General features: G+C 34.8%; 2 protein-coding genes across 2 annotated transcripts; both read right to left on the minus strand.

Moving 5' to 3' along the window:
• Positions 1 to 769: 769 nt before the first annotated feature.
• On the minus strand, positions 770 to 4,379 carry LOC120204945. Its single transcript, XM_039204930.1, has 6 exons — positions 4,065 to 4,379; positions 3,718 to 3,923; positions 2,806 to 3,094; positions 1,909 to 2,016; positions 1,418 to 1,656; positions 770 to 1,038 (listed from the first exon to the last, which is right to left on the minus strand). The coding sequence occupies exons 1-6, from the start codon at positions 4,302 to 4,304 to the stop codon at positions 921 to 923; spliced, it is 1,200 nt and encodes a 399-aa protein (XP_039060861.1). The 5' UTR covers positions 4,305 to 4,379; the 3' UTR covers positions 770 to 920.
• Positions 4,380 to 5,820: 1,441 nt separating this feature from the next.
• On the minus strand, positions 5,821 to 13,156 carry LOC120204946 (LAG1 longevity assurance homolog 2-like). Its single transcript, XM_039204931.1, has 6 exons — positions 12,858 to 13,156; positions 9,122 to 9,330; positions 7,985 to 8,140; positions 7,024 to 7,209; positions 6,756 to 6,934; positions 5,821 to 6,133 (listed from the first exon to the last, which is right to left on the minus strand). The coding sequence occupies exons 1-6, from the start codon at positions 12,975 to 12,977 to the stop codon at positions 6,114 to 6,116; spliced, it is 870 nt and encodes a 289-aa protein (XP_039060862.1). The 5' UTR covers positions 12,978 to 13,156; the 3' UTR covers positions 5,821 to 6,113.
• Positions 13,157 to 19,515: the final 6,359 nt, after the last annotated feature.

The raw sequence follows: 19,515 nt of genomic DNA on the forward strand, positions 1-19,515 counted from the left end.
ACTTTTGAAATAAGTGACCCAAAGTGGACAAAACACAAACATAAGTGATCATCCATGTAGTTAACCCACAAAAACTATACTTAAAATGGAGGAAGAATTAAATAAATGAAGAAATCAATGATCAAATAATAAAATTATCAAATTACTTAGTTAATTTTTTATTTTCAATTGACTCAAAAATTTCAAATTCAAACTCAAATCGAACTCAAATTTTGAATTGACTTAAATAACTAGAATAACTAAAAAAAATCATTTCTTAAATCGAATAAAATTTACTCACCTCTTACATCCTTTATAATATTAATATTATTTGATTTATAACTATTACTTTTTCTTTTAATATCAATAACTAATACTTAAAAAATCAACATAGAATTAATTGATGTATATACATATATATAATAATTATACTATACTTGAATGATTTTTTATGAAATTTTTATGTAATTTCTTTCATCCATATGACAAAATATAAGATTATTTAAACTCTACTCAATTATAATGCAAAGTTCAAATGTTGAAATACTCCTGCTTTTGAAGTTCAAATTTGGTGTCAAAATTTGGTACTTAATTCCAACACAAGTAATTTTACCACTGAACCAATAGTTTGTTAACCAAACTTACCAATGACTTGTTAAGATCATCAATCTCGTAATAAAATAAACATGCAAATTCAAATGGTTCAAGCAACCTTTCTTAAACTAATAACAATATGCAATACCAAAAACCTTTCTTAACCATTTTAAGGTAAAAAAACATTAATGTCATACAAACAAAAACAATGTATCCCTTTTTATACATATATAGGATTCGCCTAATCTTTGTCCAATTCATACGTCCTCCTCCCCACAAAGAAGTTAGCCGCATCCCGATTTACACTATATATATATACAGATGGAAGCACTGGAAGCACAGCAACTCTAAACAGCCTGCTCATCACCACAACCATTATTGTTGGGACTGCTCGTCAACATCAAAAGTTCCATTAGCTCAGACCGATACTCGAGGCCTCTAAGGTAGTGCCCCAACAGCATACACCTTCAAGAAAGATATGAGAATATCAGAGCTTGCAATATTACCATATCTAACAATAATAATAGTACGGGCTTTGACAAAAAGACGTTAAATGTTAGAGTGACTGAAGCTTATTCAGAGTTCAAACATGAAATTTTCTCAGATCTTCTTTCATTCTCCCAAAGTCTACTGATCAAACACATTAAGTTGAAATGCAAACAAGATTCCAATCTATAATGAGCAATAAGTGCAGTCGAATGCGCATTTCCTGTTAAACTTTCGAAAGAACCAGATTTCCTTTTAAAATATTTAAATTAAAAGTTTATACATAAACATGTTGAGTTGAAAATGTGTTAAATAAATGAGACAGACGGATGGAATGCAACAGTGCGGATGGACTAACCAGAAGAGAAGACGAGCAAGATAGTCCCGTGTTAATGAAATGAAGGGCTGGAATTGAAGTGAAGTATTCTCAACATGTCCGGCGCAATCTTCACTCCTAATATTTATAGTTGCAGTGTTCTCAGACAAAGGAGGAGTCTTGGAATACATCCTTGGAGAAAGAGTGGCAAGGAGACCGTGGACTACTGAGTAGATTGTGTCTTTCACTTCAGGAGATGTTGGTTCACAAAGCTCAGCGACCTGAAATTATGTTACAATTTTATTAGCCACGACAACATAAAAGCCAATCCTCATCCCTATACAATTTGGGGCACAAAATTGTCACATTGTAAAAGCTCTATTTAATTAGTTCAATCTTCCCTCCATATTAAGAATATAAAAGCAAAGAACTTAAATTGTATATTTATTTGGAGATTTTTACTTTCATAGCATCATGTTTATAGAAAATTAGTAAATCAATTTGCTTTAGAAGGTTTTGAGACCATGGGAAACCTTTTCTGGTTCTAGTGATCTCAAGTAGTCCAGTAAATCATTCTTTTCTTCCCCAACAAACTGTTGCATGTGCAGAGCAGCATTCTTCCTCTTTGCTTCATGAAGTTCCTTCAATAGAGCAAACAACAGAAATATGAGCATGTATCCCACCAAAACGCAGATAAGGATTTGAAGAAATTGTAAATAGAAAATGCATGATATGTACAGATGGATGGAAAAGAAAATGAAATATTCACCAATTTAAGAAGGTTCAGTCTTCTACTATAGTATGAATGTACGACGCAACTGTTAACATTTGAACCTGATAAACCATGGAACATACATCTCATGCAATGTAGATTTTGCAAAGCCAGAAATTTACCACTAACCAATACTTTCATGGTGATTAACTATCAAAATACAAAACTAGGAAAAAAGACAAGTAGATCTTAAATTTAGTTTTCTGTTCCCTCATATTTTTCCATTGACTGATCTTTTCAGTTAATCTCGTTGACACGTCTACCATATAACTACAGTTAATACTTTGTTTTCCAGCATATCTAAATTCTTTCTTAGTGAGATTATCAACAATCTAGAATGTGTAACAGTCTGACAGAACAAGTTGGTCTAATATCCTATCCCAAATGAAATATAAAGGCTATCAAGGGAGAATGACTAATAAGTTTCAGAAATATGCCTAAAATATGCTATCAATAGAGATAATGGCATATTTTAGGCCTTTCTACCATCTTTTGAGTACTTTTAGCTGATGTAAGCTATAATGTGTAATGTATTTCTAATTACAAACTCACACTAAAAGTAAAAGTAACTTTATCCAGACAATGCATCAAGCAAATAGTTCAAAATTTGAAGGGAAAAACAAACCATGAGAGGCTCCTCAATATGCTGTAGCATTACCTTTTTCACTGCAGTTAGACGGGACTTCAAGTGAAGAATGTATTTACTTGCTTCCAGGGGCATTTCACCCAGGCCTTGAGTGTCTATATCTTTAAATTGCTCTTTATTGGTTTCTTCAGATTCAGATAACAAATCATTTTTCTCAAAAAGTTCATTTATTTTTGTACTGTCTAGTAACATCTCTTGTAAATCGAAGTTAGACTTTTCTAAAGATTGATTTTCCAAATCTCCTTCACAACCAAGGTTCCGTTCAAGGCAAAGCCTATATTCAGCATTCCTCAAAGTATAACTGTAGTTCAAGAAGAAGTATTATTCATGATAATCCCAATATCTAACATACACTATAGAAGATAAATGCTACTCTGCATGATTCATGGTACAACGATTGAAGATAAATGATAGAGTGATGGTACCACGTTAAGAAAACATTGATGTAAATGAGAAACACGTGCATGGAGGGGATGAAAACACCATCAAGATTCAGATTTTAAATCCTAGTAGTGGAAAACGAACATACATTGAGCCAAGTTTGGCATGATACAGATGAGCTTATGATTTGGCCTTTTAGCAAAACAAAAGCTAATATGATATCAACATTTTTCTTCATAAAAGAGGGGTGAATGAAGGCATAATGCAGTTAATAAGTCAGCTGCAACCAACCAGGAACCCTCCAAATACAGGGAAAAAGTTTTCCCGAAAAACTTATTAAAAAGTGGAATATATCAGTGTCCAACATATACCCAAATCCGACACTTGCACCTGAAACCTAATAACATAGCCAACAAGCATTGAAACTATCACAACAAGCAGAGGGATATAAAGCCCCTAAACAAGGTTTCTTCTACTTCGCAACCAACCGGAGTATAGAAACATTTAATATAATGAAGCACGTCACATAGAACATGAACATACCCAGTCATCATAGAAGAAATCAACAATTTTGAGAGAGGTTCCCATAGTGCCTCGATGAAGACTTGAAACCTATCAGAAGGAAGTAAACCCAACATGCCCGATATAGTCCTTTTCATGGCATTCACGGTTGTAGGTGATACATCTTTTTGGATAAGGCTAACGTCCAACGGTTCTATCTCATGTATCAGATTGGTAAGGACGGATTTCTGAAAGAAAAATTGCTAAAGCTCAATTACTCAAATTCTAAATCATAAACCTAAAATGATCAAACTCAATCCAAATTCCGCAAATTCATAAAAAAAAGGGGTAACTCTCCAGAATTGAAACTTGTTTTAGGAAAGGCCTACCTTAGGAGGGGTGGGATTGGAACCCAGCCCATCGTGGAAAGGAGAGGCATCGGAATTAGAGTGAGAGAAAGCGAGGAGAGGAGTTATGCGGGATTTTGTAGGGTTGGTATGGGAGAGAGAGCGGAAAGGAGATATGGAAAGAGAGGGAGGAAAGAGGTTGGGGTTGGGGTTTGGAACAATGGCTCGTGTTTGGGAAGAAAAGAAAGGGGGAAGGGAATAAGAGGGAAGAGGGGCGGCCATACAGATTCAGATTTCGCCACCGCGGCTCTCCGTCTCTTTCCTTCTTTCTCACCCAATTGGGATACTTTCCTATTTTTCCTTGGATCCCTCCAGCAGCCACCGGTTATTTAGATCACGTAACACCTTGTCAAGATTACTTTACACATGACGTGGCTTATTTCTCTCGTTTCTCTTTTTCCCCCACTTTAATATAATAAAAAAATATTTTCCTCTTAGGGGTGTTTGATTCAAGGAACCATGTTTGATTGGCCGGGAATCTCATTCCCGGTAATGTTTTATTACCAATAGTAGATTTTTTAGGGTATATTACCGGGAATGTCATTACCTCTCTTCCCTTAGGTATTGTAATATTACCGGCATTTTGGACTAAAATGCCCTTAAATTTTTATTTTTTTTTAAAATATCCTTCTTCTGTCATTGAATAATAAAAATTCTACGAATGTTAAAATTAAATTATCCTTAAATTATTTTAGATTTACAAAAAAAAATCTATAATTAAAATTTTATGAAGTTTAGGGGTTAAAAAATTTATATTTTCATTAAACCTTTTTTATATTTTTAATTTTGTAAAATATTATATAATATTATGAATTTAATTTTTTAAAGAAAATATATAAATATTTTACAAAATTTATACAAATATATAATAAGGACAATTTGGTTAAATAACATTCCAATAATCTTTTATTCCTTTAACCAAACACGGTAATCTTACATTCCTGCTAAACCAACCAAACACAAATACAACATTCCCAGTAATCCTATTCCTTGGTAATCTTTTATTCCCACTGGTAATCTTACATTCCGTGAACCAAACGCACCCTTACAGTTTGTGGGATTCATCAAGTTTTTTTTTAAATAAAAAAATTCGTTGTCATATTAAAGTTTTTTTTATTCAAATATACCTAAAAAAAACTTATCGATATAGTACTCATTCACAATTGATTTTTAATATAATATTCATTTGACGAAATTATTTTTTCCAAAAAAAAGTTTAATGCATACATGAAGATTTAATGGGAAGAAAACAAAAATTACGCGATACAAATTAAATTATAAGTCTTTAGAATATTTCGTTACTTAAAATTTTAAAATAAATTATATCGATTTAAATTTGACATATTAACAAGGACAATGAACCAGATAAACAATTTAGACCAACTAGTAAGATGGTGAAAGTAAATGAATCAAACTATATCAATTGAAAGTATAGATTTGATGTCACATTTGAGCAAATCGTAAACAGAACAGATATTTCCAGTCAAACTTGTAAGAAAAATCTTTAATATCAAGCCGCAGTGACACAAGTGACAACAATGTTTACGGTGAAATCTTCACCACAATCCTTAGGTTAATCATAGCTTTGTTGAAGGCAGTTGTTACCGTTCATGGAATAAGGAAGAAGAGATTTGAGGAATTATGAGAAGCAATGAATTGATTCCATGCTATAAGGTATTCTCGTGTTACTATTTCAAAACCGACATGGCATTGCGTCCGGTATTAATGCGAGCAAAGAGAAACAACATTCAACCCCTGTATTCATTTCCCCTTATGACTGAGTTTGTCCAGATAAAAACTTTTACAGTAATTTGCCTATTACTTGTACATCAAAAAGAAATCAAGTGGATTCATCGTCCACCCTCCCACCCAGAGAAGAATCAACTAGAAAAATTGAAACTAATAATGGAGAATTCCTACCCAATGTAATGACCAATTACAGTGCAGAGATGAAACCTAAAACAGGTGATCCCCTCAAGGCTTAGCATTGAACCAAACATAAAAACAAAAAAGGATTCTGAATTCTTCTGTCTAATCATCATCCTCGGAGTCTGCATTTGAACAACCAAAAAAAAATTAAAATAAATAAAAACAATTCCATGGTAATAAGAGAGGAAGTGTTTTAATCGCTAATTCGGAACAAATGCCTCGAGAGTTGGCAAATTAGACAGGCAGAATTTGAAAACTTTAACTTTTGTAATTCAAAAAGATTTATTTCAGTTGCTTTACAAGCTGGCAACATGGGTTACAAAGTCAAGCAGCAGGTCTTCTTCCTATTAATTCAAGTCAAACTATTGAAAATTTTCATTTTTTAGTGGAACTTCGATGATGTCACCGGATGCATTTAATATTCGAATGCTGCTCTTCTATTTTGCTACAAATAATTAGTATTTATCTAAGGTGCTTTAACACTATCAAGAACTTTTAAAATTTCAATGCTTTCATGTTCCTGACCTCTTTTTTTCGACGACTTATTTTTCGGGGAGATAGAGAGGGTTTAACAGTTCCTTGTAACAAATAACAACAGAAAAGAGAAGTTTTACAATTTCCAAAGAATAAAATGATAAAGGTTCAGACAATCTCCAAACACCCAAATATCATTACGCGAGAGACAAAATGATTTTTTCCCTTTCATTAGTGTTATTTGGGGGTTGGGGATAGAAAAAGACTTACCAGATCTAATGTCTTCTCCAACTTTTCCTCTATTTTTCAATTGTCTAGTGATCATTGAGCAAATGAGAAACCACCAGTAGACATGGAACACAAATAGCATCAGCAACATGGTATTGAAAACATAGTACAGGGATGTGGGATATGACTTTGAAAGATCTAAAAACTCCCGAACATCATAGCTGAGAGAGATAAACCACAAGAGTGGATACATGATCAGCCAGTGTGCAGTAATGTAGTAAAATCAAATTATTAACTATAAAACCCAAACCTTGAGCTTTTAATGACCCAAAATGGAAAGAGTATCAAACGTAGCAAAAGCCAAGAAATGGCAAATAATCCAAAGCACACACTTGCTCCAAGCTCCCTCTCGGAATACTTGAAAACTTTGGCCGCTTCCAAAAACACATCACTTGCATCATGTAGGGCAAGGATAATTGAACCGATGCGGAAAAAGCTGTAAACAAGGTAAACTATAATCATCTTCTAACTTGGATATTCACAAGTAAATATAATTGATAAAACTCGTACAAGGAAAACTTTAAAATACTCGATGGCTATGTTCTCCCTCGAAGAACTCTGTTATACTCCTATATTCTGATGTCAGCATCTATTCCTAAACAACTTGCTAGCAATACCTCTCTTTGACTTCAGTCAACAATTAGATAATGACAACTTCCTAACTAGCAACAGTAAACAATTCTGATGTCGGCATCTATTTCTAAGCAACTGGCTAGAAATACCTCTCTTTGGCTTCAGTCAATAATTAGATTATGACAACTTCATAACTAGCACCAGTAAATAAAATGCTGAGAGGAAAGGATATGACATCATCAAAACAATGAAGAACACAAATTGCAGAGTGAAAAACAGTTGCATTTTCACCAGAGTTGATGAAAAAGTTGACATGTTGCACAATATTTGAAAGATGGCATAAACTTTCTTCTTATATGAAATAGCTAAGCTTCCAGGTTGCCTTTTGTAAAAACTGCTAATTATCCAAAGGATGGCAACACGCCAAAATATTTGATACCATGCCAGTCAACAGTGGCATGTAACAATGTGACCATGTGCTACATCAGCTACTGTATGCACCGTATATGCATACACAAAGCAAACATACTTTAGAGTATATTTATCATGCAATTTGGAGATAAAATGAATATTTTGCCTGTCTGCTATGTGGTAATGACTTCGAATTTGGAGCACATCCACAGAAATGGGCAAATTACCTTCCAATGTATGAGTATCCTATCAGCATTACAGTAATTACATGATGAGACATCATCACAGCAAAATCCTTCCTTCGAGTCTCCCAAGTAAGTAGTGCAGCAATGCTATAGATGTAGAACCCACATTGGCACATGTAGAAAAGACTTAGGGAAAGCCTGAACAAAAAGAAGAAAAAAGAGAAGTTACCTTCCACGATTCAAGACCCAGCAATTAAAGAAGGGAATTTAAAGAGAAAGAACATGTGTCGGGGCATGTATAAAGAAAGCCACATTTTTCAACTAAAATACTGATAAAGCAGATATTTTCCCTGAAAGTAGAATAATATGCCATGAGAGATTGTTTCCTCTTAAGATGGTGACCAGCAAGATACTCCAAAGTCAAGACTGATACATACAGTTGAAAGAGAAAATGGGAACATTTAGACCCGACACCAATGAGAACTAAACAATCAAGTAGAAGTACAATAAAACAAGTCCATAAACTTGTCTGCATATAATAAGAACAAGTTTAGTATAGTTTACCTTCTAATAGTGAAGAAAAAAGGTACAAATGAGCTAAAGTCCAGACAAGAGTGACCACAACAACAAGAAGTCAACAATAACAATCAGATAGTGGATGCAAATCTGCTTTCAACTACATCAATACAAGAATTACTAAGCATTCACCGTAGCTTGACAAAGTGGTACACATGAATGAGTATCATCTTTTCTTTACAAACATGTCTGCAATTAATTTCAAAGTAAAGAAACGGTAAGCTTTTGAGAAGTAAAATGCAGAAAATACATGTATATAAAAATAATTAAAGGTCCCAATTAAGCAAAAGGAAAATAGGACAGGAATTTTTTTTCCCTTTTCCTTTCAGTATACAAAAGTCTTTCCAACCACTAAATACAAGAACAAGAGATGGCTTGTCCCATCTCTTAAGGGATAATCAGACAGGAAAAGAGATTTTATATAATGTAATTTTAGAGAACAAATACACAGATCCTTGACATCCAAGAAGAACATTAACTCTGTCAGTTGATAAAAAAGGACAACTCACCTCATAAAGAGGTGCATGTAACTGCATACTAGCCAAATATATGAGATTGAAAAATATAACAACTGGGTATAAGTCTACAAACAAGGTTACTCACTTCAACTCTTGATCTGGCCAGCCCCTGAAATACTCTTTTGTATCCGTGAACCATGGCTCATTGTAGGTTATTTTCAGAACAAATGTTTCAACAGTAGCATAGTATGCCAGCTTCCACAAAGATTCTGAGCATTTCGCAACTTTTGCTCTTGTGGCATCATTCATCTTCAAAGGAGCAGATCCATTACACAATATCCAGGTGGCCAACCTCTAAAAGCACACGAAGAAAAATTAAAATGTATTAACAAAAACTGAAGTGTTTCATGTTCCCACTTTTAAGTGCCATGTAATATAGATATGAAATGGAACAATTAAAGGGAGAATTTGATCGACAGTGTGTTACCAGCAATGCCACAAATATGGCAACAGGTTTCTTAAACTTTAGAGAAGTAACATAAGGCGTCAGGCCCTACACATTTCTCATGAAAAGGTTTCTTATATCCACGACCCAGGCGTTGTTGAAATTTTTTCTCCCCTCCGACATCTACCCATTGTCCGCCGCCGTCGTCCGCCACCCGCCGCAGCCGTTAGACACCGCGCCGGCCGTCACGTCCGGTGGCTGTTGACCATCAAAACTTCCAGGTTTGTTCGTCTCGATGCCACCATCCCGGATCTAGGCAGCGTTACGTCACGGTGAGCCGTAAACTCAGTGGATCTTGGACGAGGCCCTTAGACTATCAGCTGTTGGTGACGCAAATTCTTCTCCGACGAAGATCTTTACGCCTTGTTTTCCGATTCACGCCAGCGTTTCTTCGCCAATACTTCTTCTTTCCACTGGGCTTGCCGTATTCTCGCGAACAAAACAAGTTTTTCCTACTTTCCAGACCCGTGGCCTTTTTTTGTGTTTTAGTTTTTGATTGGATACCTACGGAGTTCATCTGTCTTCAGGTTCAAGATTTACCTGTTCATCACCTCCACCCTTCTTTTTTCGCCGGCAGTCACAGCCTCCATCGCCGGGCGCAACCAGGATAGTTCGTCTATCTGGGTTGTTTAACTTCAACAGTTATTCTTCATGCCGGGTGCTGGAATTATCCCTTCTGTCCAGCAGAGATCGAAGGGCCAAACTCCTTCATCCTCTGCAGCCGCGATTTCTCTGCCATCTCTCCCTTCTCATCATGACGAGGTTCGTACTATCTTCATTATGGGTCTGCCTGGAGATGTCAAAGAGAGAGAACTACAGAATCTTCTAAGATGGCTTCCAGGTTTTGAAGATTCTCATTTGAGCTATAAGGGAGAAAAGTCTAAGGGTTTCGCTCTCTTCTCAAATGCAGAATTTGCAGTTGCTGCCAAGGATGCTCTTCAGAAAATGGTTTTTGATTCTAAGTTGAAGTCCCTTTTGCACATTGAGATGGCAAGGAAGAATCTTGTTGTTAAAAGAGATAATTTCTAATTCTGCTCCTGTTCCTCCAGTACTGCCATTGCCAAATCCAGCTTCTCTAGCATCTCCAAGTATTCACGTTCCTGTTAAAACTGGGTGTTGCGACGAAAAGTCTGCAGTTAATGGTGTCAACGACGGAACCAAGGAATTTACCACAAAGGAGTGCAATGGTGACAAGTCTGGATTTTACACGTTATTTGTTGAAAACTTACCAGAGAAGATCCATTGGAAGAGGTTTTGATCGTTATTTTGTTCACATGGTCGGGTTCTTGATGCTTTTATTCCAAATAAAAGAAATGCAAAAGGAGTTCGCTTTGGTTTCATTCGCTTCGCTGCAATCGAAGAAACAAGGAGAGCGACCTCAAAAATGAATGGCTCTTATATCGATGGCAGCAAAATTGGTGTTTCTTTTAGCTAAATTCAAACCTTTCCAAAGGTGTTCTCCACAAGTCCGGGATGGAATATGATTCGAGGAAGAATCATTATAAAGTTGAAGATGTTATTGATGAAGAAAAACTTCAGGTGTTGAGTAATTGTCTAGTGGGGTGGTGTAAAAACTTCATCAAAATCAGTCATCTCGCTAGACAAATGCATGCGAAGGGCCTCACTGGCTTCTCCTTAATGAGAGCCGCTGGAAATGCAGTATTATTGATTTTCGAACTCTGCTTCATTGAGAAGTGTGAAGAACGTTAAATCAGAGACTCTCGCAGAGTGGTTCTCCATAGTGGAAGCTTGGTCAGAGAGTCTAGTATTGGAGTGTCACCGAGTATGGTTAGAATGCGAGGGTGTTCTGTTTCATGCATGGAATTGGGATACCTTCAAGAACATTGCTGATAATTGGGGTCAATTACTAGCAATCGATGAAAGCTGTCAGTCACCATCATCCTTTGATCGGGCAAAAATTCAAGTCCTCGCAAAGGCTGGTGCGAGAATTGATGCGACTTTGGAATTGAAAGTTGGTGACAACTACTTCAAGATCATGGTGCATGAGATAGAGCCTTCATTCAAGCCGAACTCTTGGGCTCCTGAAGAAGACGAATCTCATTAGATATCGTCTTTCTATTTGTGGTTTGATTTAGTTTAATATGGTTGCAGGTGTTGCTTTTCTTTTGTATTATGTTATGTTGCGTTGTTTAAATACTATTGTTGGAAGTGTAATTAGTAACAAGGTGATTCGACTGTGATTTTGGTTGAGGTTATATGAGGTTAAGGTGGTTGTTGTAATGGTGTATATCACCATAGGAGGATATTACGTGTAACCTTTCATATTGGGTATTATTATTAATAAACTTTGAGGTACTCTTTTCTTCCTTCCAATGTTCGCTAACATACTTCTTAGCATGTGAACGAATACGAAGGGAGTTTTTAATGAGACCTCCAACTTCTATCAAAAAAAATGATAAGGGGAAAAAAGGAAAAAAGAAGAAGAAGCATTTACACTGCACAACGACTGAAATAACCCTATGGCAGAACAATTCATATTTTTGGCGGCATTGAGGTACAACAGATTATGGCTATGGTAGGATAAGACAAAAATATGTAATCTTCATCCCTCATTTTCTTTATGACCAAAACATTCTCACTTCTCATCTCATTCTAATTTCCTACATAATCCTATCCATGTAGAATTGTACACTCCCTCCTACCTTTCTCTCCATAGGTTTGAGTAATTCAACAGAAACAGGATATCTTTTGGATATGCAATAAAATAAAGGAATAACTCATATCCCATCTCATCCTGTCATATCCTATACTATTCATAATCCAATGCATCAAAAACAACCTTTAACGCCACTTCGATTAACTAACAAGAATATGCATCTTCCACAAACTTCTACAAACTTTCAAGAGTTGAGGACAAATTCTCTAAATCAAACAATTTAATGAAAACATATGGACAGCTCCTTGAAGTTCACCTTAGATGTGACCATATTATCCTGAAAACATTCAATTTCCGAGTCTAATTGGTTACTATTAATCATCTCTTATCTTTCTTCACTTTCTTTATTCTTACAATTCTTTCGTTCTTATCTATTGTTGCTCTTTCAGATGTGACATCAGCTTCTTTAACATATTTAGACGCAGACTCAAGTCAACCCACTATTAATTAAGCTAAACCACTAAAGTTAACTCACGTTCCTGATATAACAATAAAAAACTCGCTAATCAACCAAAACTGGAAACGCTTGGTTAGGACACAATGAATCTCAATCGAATTCGATAATTTCGTATAGCTTATACAAACAAAACGAAATATTATAAAACTCAAAAAGAGAGAGAGAGAGAGAAATAAAGAAAAAAAATATGAATCCATATCAAATGCGAAAAAGACAAAAAAAAAAGGCAAGATAAATCTTACACGAAAAATGAATTTGTCAAGGAAGAACCTGGCGACAACAAAACCGAGAGCGAAGTGAACCGCCGCAAGGAAGTGAAACACATCTGGCTTGGCATTGCGGCTCCAAATAGATGACTCCATAGGACACCAGTTTCGAAGAAAAAATAATCAATCAAAAAGGCTCCAAAATCCGTCCAAAATTCAGATTCTCGGTGCGACAATGCATTTCATCGAGCTTCCATTGAATGATTGGGAGAGATCTGGTTTTCTAGCCCTAATTTGTTTTTCTTTCTTCTGCTTTTTTCAGCTAAAGACGTATGAAGAAGGAAAGGGAGAATAGCCCTAATGCGATTGAGAGATATCTGGCTAAGATCTCGTGTTCTTTACTTCACAAACAACAGAATGTTTTTCTTGTGAGGCGCTACTTACTAGCTGGAATTTGATACATTTCGTGTATTCTTTCCTTTTTATGTCAAATTATGATATTAATCATTTTACTATTCTTATATTACCTAATTTAGTGTTCAACTTTTATAATACCATTAATTGAAGTATTTTTAATATAATATTATTATTTTAATTAAAATAGTTAATTAAATCAATTATTTGAATTGATGATGATATTATAAAAATGAGTATTAAATTATATTACTACTTTTTAAACCTAAATTTAGGGATGGGCATGGGTCGGGTTTGGCCAACCCGACTCGACACTAAAATTTTACATCCTTCACCCGACCCGTCCCGACCCGAAAAATATATATCTTCCACCCGACCTGAACCCAACCCGATTTTTTGAGATAAAATCCGAATTCGATCCGATTTGACCTGAAATAATAAAATATTTTTATTCAATAAAAATGGTGATTTAATTGAAAAAAAATAATATATAGAGGGTATTATTGTAATTATTCTAAATATATAAGGTAAAATTTAATTTTTTGGGATCAGGTCGGGTTGAGTATTTTTCACCTTAAACCTAAATCCGACCCGAATTGAACTCTAAATTTAGAAAAAAAATATGATTCGATCTGACATAACACATCGAGTTCGGGTCTCATGCTCATCCTTACCTAAATTATACTACTAAGTTAAAGGGAAAAAAACTAAATTCTATAATTAAAAATAAGAGAAGGACCAAAATCAAATTTTGACATTTTTGTTCGCTTCTTCCATTTTCTTTTGTATATTTGGTATCGCAGCACCCCAGCAGCTGCCAACAAGTTTTCCCACGATGAGGGTCCCCCATTTCACATGGCGTGACACGTGGCATTTCAAAGGTTTTGTATGGTTGAGATTTTATCCGGGAGGAGTTACCAATTATGTTTGATTTTACTTTTCAATATTTAGTCAATATTTTTTTCTTTTGACATGACACTATTTAAAGTGAATTTATTTCTTTTTCTTTTTTTCTTTTTTTTATAAAAAAGTGTATTTATTTCTTTAATTAAATTGGAAAATATTATTGTGCAGGTAATAATTAAATTATATTATTTAATTTATTTACGTTGATGTGTAAAAATTTATTGTGTTATATGTTCGTTCATATAGAATTTTTAAATCAGTTTGTTTTATTTTTTTCAGATATAATAGTGCCACACTTTTAAACTCAAAAATGGCGTGACTTTCAGCTATTGTTTATTATGATGGTGAAATTTGAGAAGATGAAACCGGCGTTGTTTTCGTATCAAATGAGCGTGTAAAATATCATTCAAGAGAACATAACTCTTGAGGAGCTTATAACGAAGATTTCGAGGAAGATTCATGTTGGAAGTAGTAGAAGAGTCGTCGTTTGCAGTATAGATTTCCAACATCATTGTTGCCATTAACTTATACAACGTTTGAACTTTCGAACAATGATGATGTTGAAATGATGGTTGAAGCTCAAAGTAATTATTCAGACGCCGCTATTGAGATGTATGCACATTTTGTTCAAGTGCGTGTTGTTCGGGGTCAATCATTAAGCTCCCACTATGGGCTGACTGAACAAGTTGATCAAGTTGACAGCCCAACGACAGTAATGTGTAATGATTTTAATGCCATAATGGGAGAGACATTCATCCGCAACTTCTTACGATATGTACCAAGGTAGGTCGATGAACAATCCGTATGGCAACATTGCGTCCAGTTCAAGGGGAAGGCATTCATCTGCAAATCCCTTTGACCTTAATATGGAGATGTCATCGACGCAACTATCTGTGCAATTTTCATTTGACGCGATGGCTTCAAGCTCTAGGGGGAGGCATTCGACTGCGAGCTTTTTCGATCTCAATGTTGATCTGCCTTCCAGTTCAAGGGGAAGGCGTGCAAGTAGTAGGTTCTTTGACCTAAATGTGGAGAGCATGGAGGAACCATCATCTCCACCAGAAGAACTGCTTCGTGAGCCTGGTGCGGATGGTGCTGAGACAGGACTGTTCATTGACCCAGAATTACCATAATTCAACTCCGATGATGATGAAGTTCCAGGAAATGTAGCACAAACTGACCCTCTTGCACACATGTATGAAGCTGATTATGGTGCAATGTACGGGCCATAATTTGCGGATATGCCTCATCTCGGTGACTATGGGTATTACTCATCAATAAATAATGGTGAGTTATCTTTAGGCATGGAGTTTTCAAGCAAAGAAGAAGCGATGATGGCTATCAAAAATTACAATATTCGTAATTCTGTTCAGTCCAGAGTAGACCGCTCCACGACCGAAAAATATGTATGCTACTGTGCCCAGCGCGAAAACGGATGCAATTGGATGGTTCGCCTATCGAAGAGGAAGAGGAAAAACAACAGATGTGAACTAACAGTATACTACGGTCCTCACACATGTTGTGCTAGAGGGGTCAACCAAGATCATCTCAACTTGGACTCTGAAGTGATATGCCAAGCCATCATGCCCATGGTCAAAGCAAGCTCTCATATAGTTGTTGCAGTGTTGATTTCAGCTATACAATCGCAGTATGGGTACACTGTCTCCTATAAAAAAGCTTGGTTGGCAAAAACAAAATGACATTGTCAAACTTCATGGCGAATGAGATGCATCTTACAACGAACTTTCAGGTTGGTTTAGGCTAGTGCGAACGTTGAATCCTGGGACAATTGTGGACTTCGAAACCTCCTATGCATACCATAATGATCGAGTTCTTCACGATCGATGCAAATTCTATCGGGTTTTTTGGAGTTACCCACAGTGCGTTAATGCTGTCAATTCTGCAAGCCTGTGTCCACGACGGGACTTTCTTGTATGGAAAATACAAGCAAGTTTATTATTGGCAGTTGTCCAAGATGGCAATCGCAACATTCTTCCAGTTGCTTTTGCTCTTGTCGAATGAGAAGATACAGCTTCTTGGGCTTTTTTCCTCCGAAATTTACATGCATATGTTATCACAAGGGAAAACATCTGTGTCATTTCACATCGCGGAGCTGGGATCAAAGCAGCAATGGAGTCTTTGGGTCCAATGTGACAACCACCCTTTGTCCAACATAGGTGTTGTCTTCGACACATTGCCGTGAACTACCATGGAAGGTACAAGAAGAATGATGAGCGTCAATTAATTGTGCGGATGGGTAAGTGAAACTTAGCAAGTTTGTTATCTTTTGATCATTTTAATTTTGCAAAGACAACAAGTTAGTAAGTTATATATTTTTTGATCAGGTTACGAACTACTTCCTCAAACGTTTGAATCAATGTTTCAAGAGTTGCGGGCGAAGAATGAGGAAGGATATGATACATCAGCCTCATCGATAAGAATGGGATGAACATATGATGGTGGATATCGATATTGACACATGACGACCAACTTGACAGAGGCAATCAATTCAACCTTAAAGGGTGCAAGTCACTTACCTGTAGCGGCTTTGGTAAAGACTACATATTTTCGTTTGGGGGCGCTTTTTTCGAAACTCGGGGGACAAGCTCAAACCTGGATGCAAGGCGGTCATGTCTATCACCCTAGATTAGTTCCAGATCTACAAAAAAAAATGTTGCATCAAATGGAATGTCTGTAACAAGCTTCTCTAGAAGGCATGAAATGTTTCGTGTCACAGAGTTACCGCGACCTCTTCAAAGGATTGAAGCTGTGTCGTTAAGAGTAAATCTAAGGGATAGAACGTGCGACTGCGGGTTTTTTCAAGCTCTTAAGTATTCATGCTCTCATGATAGCAGCTTGCTCGCATACACGTCAAGCTAAACCATTTTGTGGATCTCGTATACCTACTATCTGAAGTTTTTAAGGCATACGAATTTGAGTTTCCCCCCATAGGTAATGACAAAGACCCTGATGAGGTTCAAGATTGGCTTCCGATTGTACCAAATACGAGTTTATTGAGGGAGCGTGGTCGTCCAAAATCCAATCGAATTCATTGCGATATGGATATTAGAGAAAGATCTAGACAAGACAGAAGATGTGGGCATTGTAGAAACCCAGGACATACTAGAAAAACATGTCCACTTCTGTTGTCGAGATATATGATTTACATCCGAGCGAAGTAGACTGCCTTCCTTTATATATGCAAAAGAATTATATTAGTAAAATATTAAATAAAGTAAAAATATAATAAAAATATATAAAATATACCTTAAAAAGAGTATTTGAGAGAAATTTAGAGAATTTGAGAAATTTGGTGTGATAAAATTGATTGAGAATGGAGTATTTATAGGGAGGAGGGTCGGTAGTTAGGGTATATCGCCCCCCTGCACCGCGCTATACCTCACGTGTCAGATATACAGGTATAGAGCACTGCAGGGGCCGCACTATACCCACGTGGCGCCAGCTCACCGTATAGCGCGGTGCAGGGGGCACGCACGTGGCGCCAAATCATCGTATAGCGCGGTGCAGGGGGCGCACTTTACTGCTAAGGGTGTTAGATCGGGAAATATAATCTGACCGGTATTATATCGGTAATATTACCGGTCACCGGTGATATATCGGGAAAATCGTCGTATGACTATATATAGAAATGTTTTTTTTCAGGTTAAGTATATAGTATTTAAATTTAATATTAAGGTGGAATTTAATAATTAAGCTTTTAATTTAATTATATATATAAACTTAATTTGTTGTTTCAATATGGTATTATTTTATTTTTAAAATCTATTTGATACTTATAATAAATAATTTGTTTGAATTAATCTGAATCAAGAAGTTAAATTTAAGTATTAATTTGAATCAAAAAATTAAATTCAGACATCAAATTAAATAAAAAAATAATTTAAAATTATGTATCTAATTGAATATAAAAACAAATATCAAATTATATCTTAAAACTAAATTTAGATGCCAAAATACATATTTACCATTTTCCCCAACTATAACCGGAGAAAGAGTTTGGTGAAACTTTATTTATTCATTTTTGCCTTCACGATTTCAAGATTTCGTCCTATTAATTTTGATAAATCAACGTCGTACATCTAGTTTTAGTTGGTAAGTTTTTCAGCGAAATTTTCTTTCATACATAAAAAATCGAATTCAAAATATGCTTAAACAATATCAAATTATTTATCACTTAAATCAACCATAATGATAAAATTTGCTGAAACTTTTTAGAGGGAAGCAATATTTTTATAGAAAAATTATTATAACTTAAAATGATAACACTGTATGAGTTAAATGGTTTTTTATTATGTGTCACCTTTTATTTTTGGGTAAGGTTACTATTGTTTGGGTAAGTTTTTGTTTTCACCATTGATGTTTTAAAAGTTACAAATCAGTCACTAACGTTATCTTTTATTACAAATTGGTCACTCGATGTTAACAGCCGTTAACATGCGTGACGGAAATCACATGTGGGCGGTTAGATGCTTATATGGATGGTATAATTACACAAATAGTCCATGTTATTTATATTTCTTTCAATTTGATCCTAATTTTAATAAATTAAAATAAATTTACCTACAAATATAAAATAAATTAAAGAAAATTACATACAAATAGTCCATGTTATTTATATATTTAAATACTTTAAATATATTTATTTTAATGTTTTCAATTTGAGTAATACTTTATTAAATATATACTTTATAAATTTACATGGATGGTATAATTACACAAATAATCCATGTTATTTATATATTTAAATACTTTAAATCTTTTTATTTTAATGTTTTCAATTTGATCCTAGTTTTAATAAATTAAAATAAATACTAAAATACTTTAAATCATAAAAAATTAAAACAGAGAAGATATATCTAGAAATATTTTAAAATAAATATCTTCACTAAACAAATATTTGATTGTTCCTCAACAACTTGAGATTGCCATGTTTGAGACATATTTTCTATTAATTTAGTGTACACGAAATTGATGTTCACTAATATTATTTTTATACTAAGATGACACCGACTTGAGTTTTTAAATGACCATTTAATTATTATTATTTTATTATTTTATGTGAATATATTAACAAGAATTTTGATTTTACAATAAAAATTTTAAATGTTTCTCATCTTATTGTATTGGTTACATTTAAGAATTTTGAGAATTTCTTATTTTGTTGTTTAAAAATTAAATAAATATTTAAACTTTTCTTAAACATGATAAATCATTTAATTTTTTTTTAAAAATCAATTAAAGTCATTTAACACATCAACACCATAGACCATCATGTCGGCACAATTAATTGTTACATCGATACCGTAATAATCAATGACATGTTTCATAGATCAAAGATAACGCTAATGGGTAC

This window comes from Hibiscus syriacus, unplaced genomic scaffold, assembly GCF_006381635.1.
Source record: "Hibiscus syriacus cultivar Baekdansim isolate YM2019G1 unplaced genomic scaffold, ASM638163v2 tig00011761_pilon, whole genome shotgun sequence".
NCBI classification, from domain to species: Eukaryota; Viridiplantae; Streptophyta; class Magnoliopsida; order Malvales; family Malvaceae; genus Hibiscus; species Hibiscus syriacus.

Coding starts and splice junctions, on each gene's coding strand:
- LOC120204946 (XM_039204931.1), bottom strand. CDS start 12,977: ATGGAGTCATCTATTTGGAGCCGCAATGCCAAGCCAGATGTGTTTCAC. Junction 8,141..9,121: donor TGGCCAGATCAAGAGTTGAA/GTGAGTAACCTT, acceptor CTTTTTGTTCAG/GCTTTCCCTAAGTCTTTTCT. Junction 6,935..7,023: donor TGGGTCATTAAAAGCTCAAG/GTTTGGGTTTTA, acceptor TATCTCTCTCAG/CTATGATGTTCGGGAGTTTT.
- LOC120204945 (XM_039204930.1), bottom strand. CDS start 4,304: ATGGCCGCCCCTCTTCCCTCTTATTCCCTTCCCCCTTTCTTTTCTTCC. Junction 3,095..3,717: donor ATTTCTTCTATGATGACTGG/GTATGTTCATGT, acceptor CTTGAACTACAG/TTATACTTTGAGGAATGCTG. Junction 1,657..1,908: donor GATCACTAGAACCAGAAAAG/GTTTCCCATGGT, acceptor ACATAATTTCAG/GTCGCTGAGCTTTGTGAACC.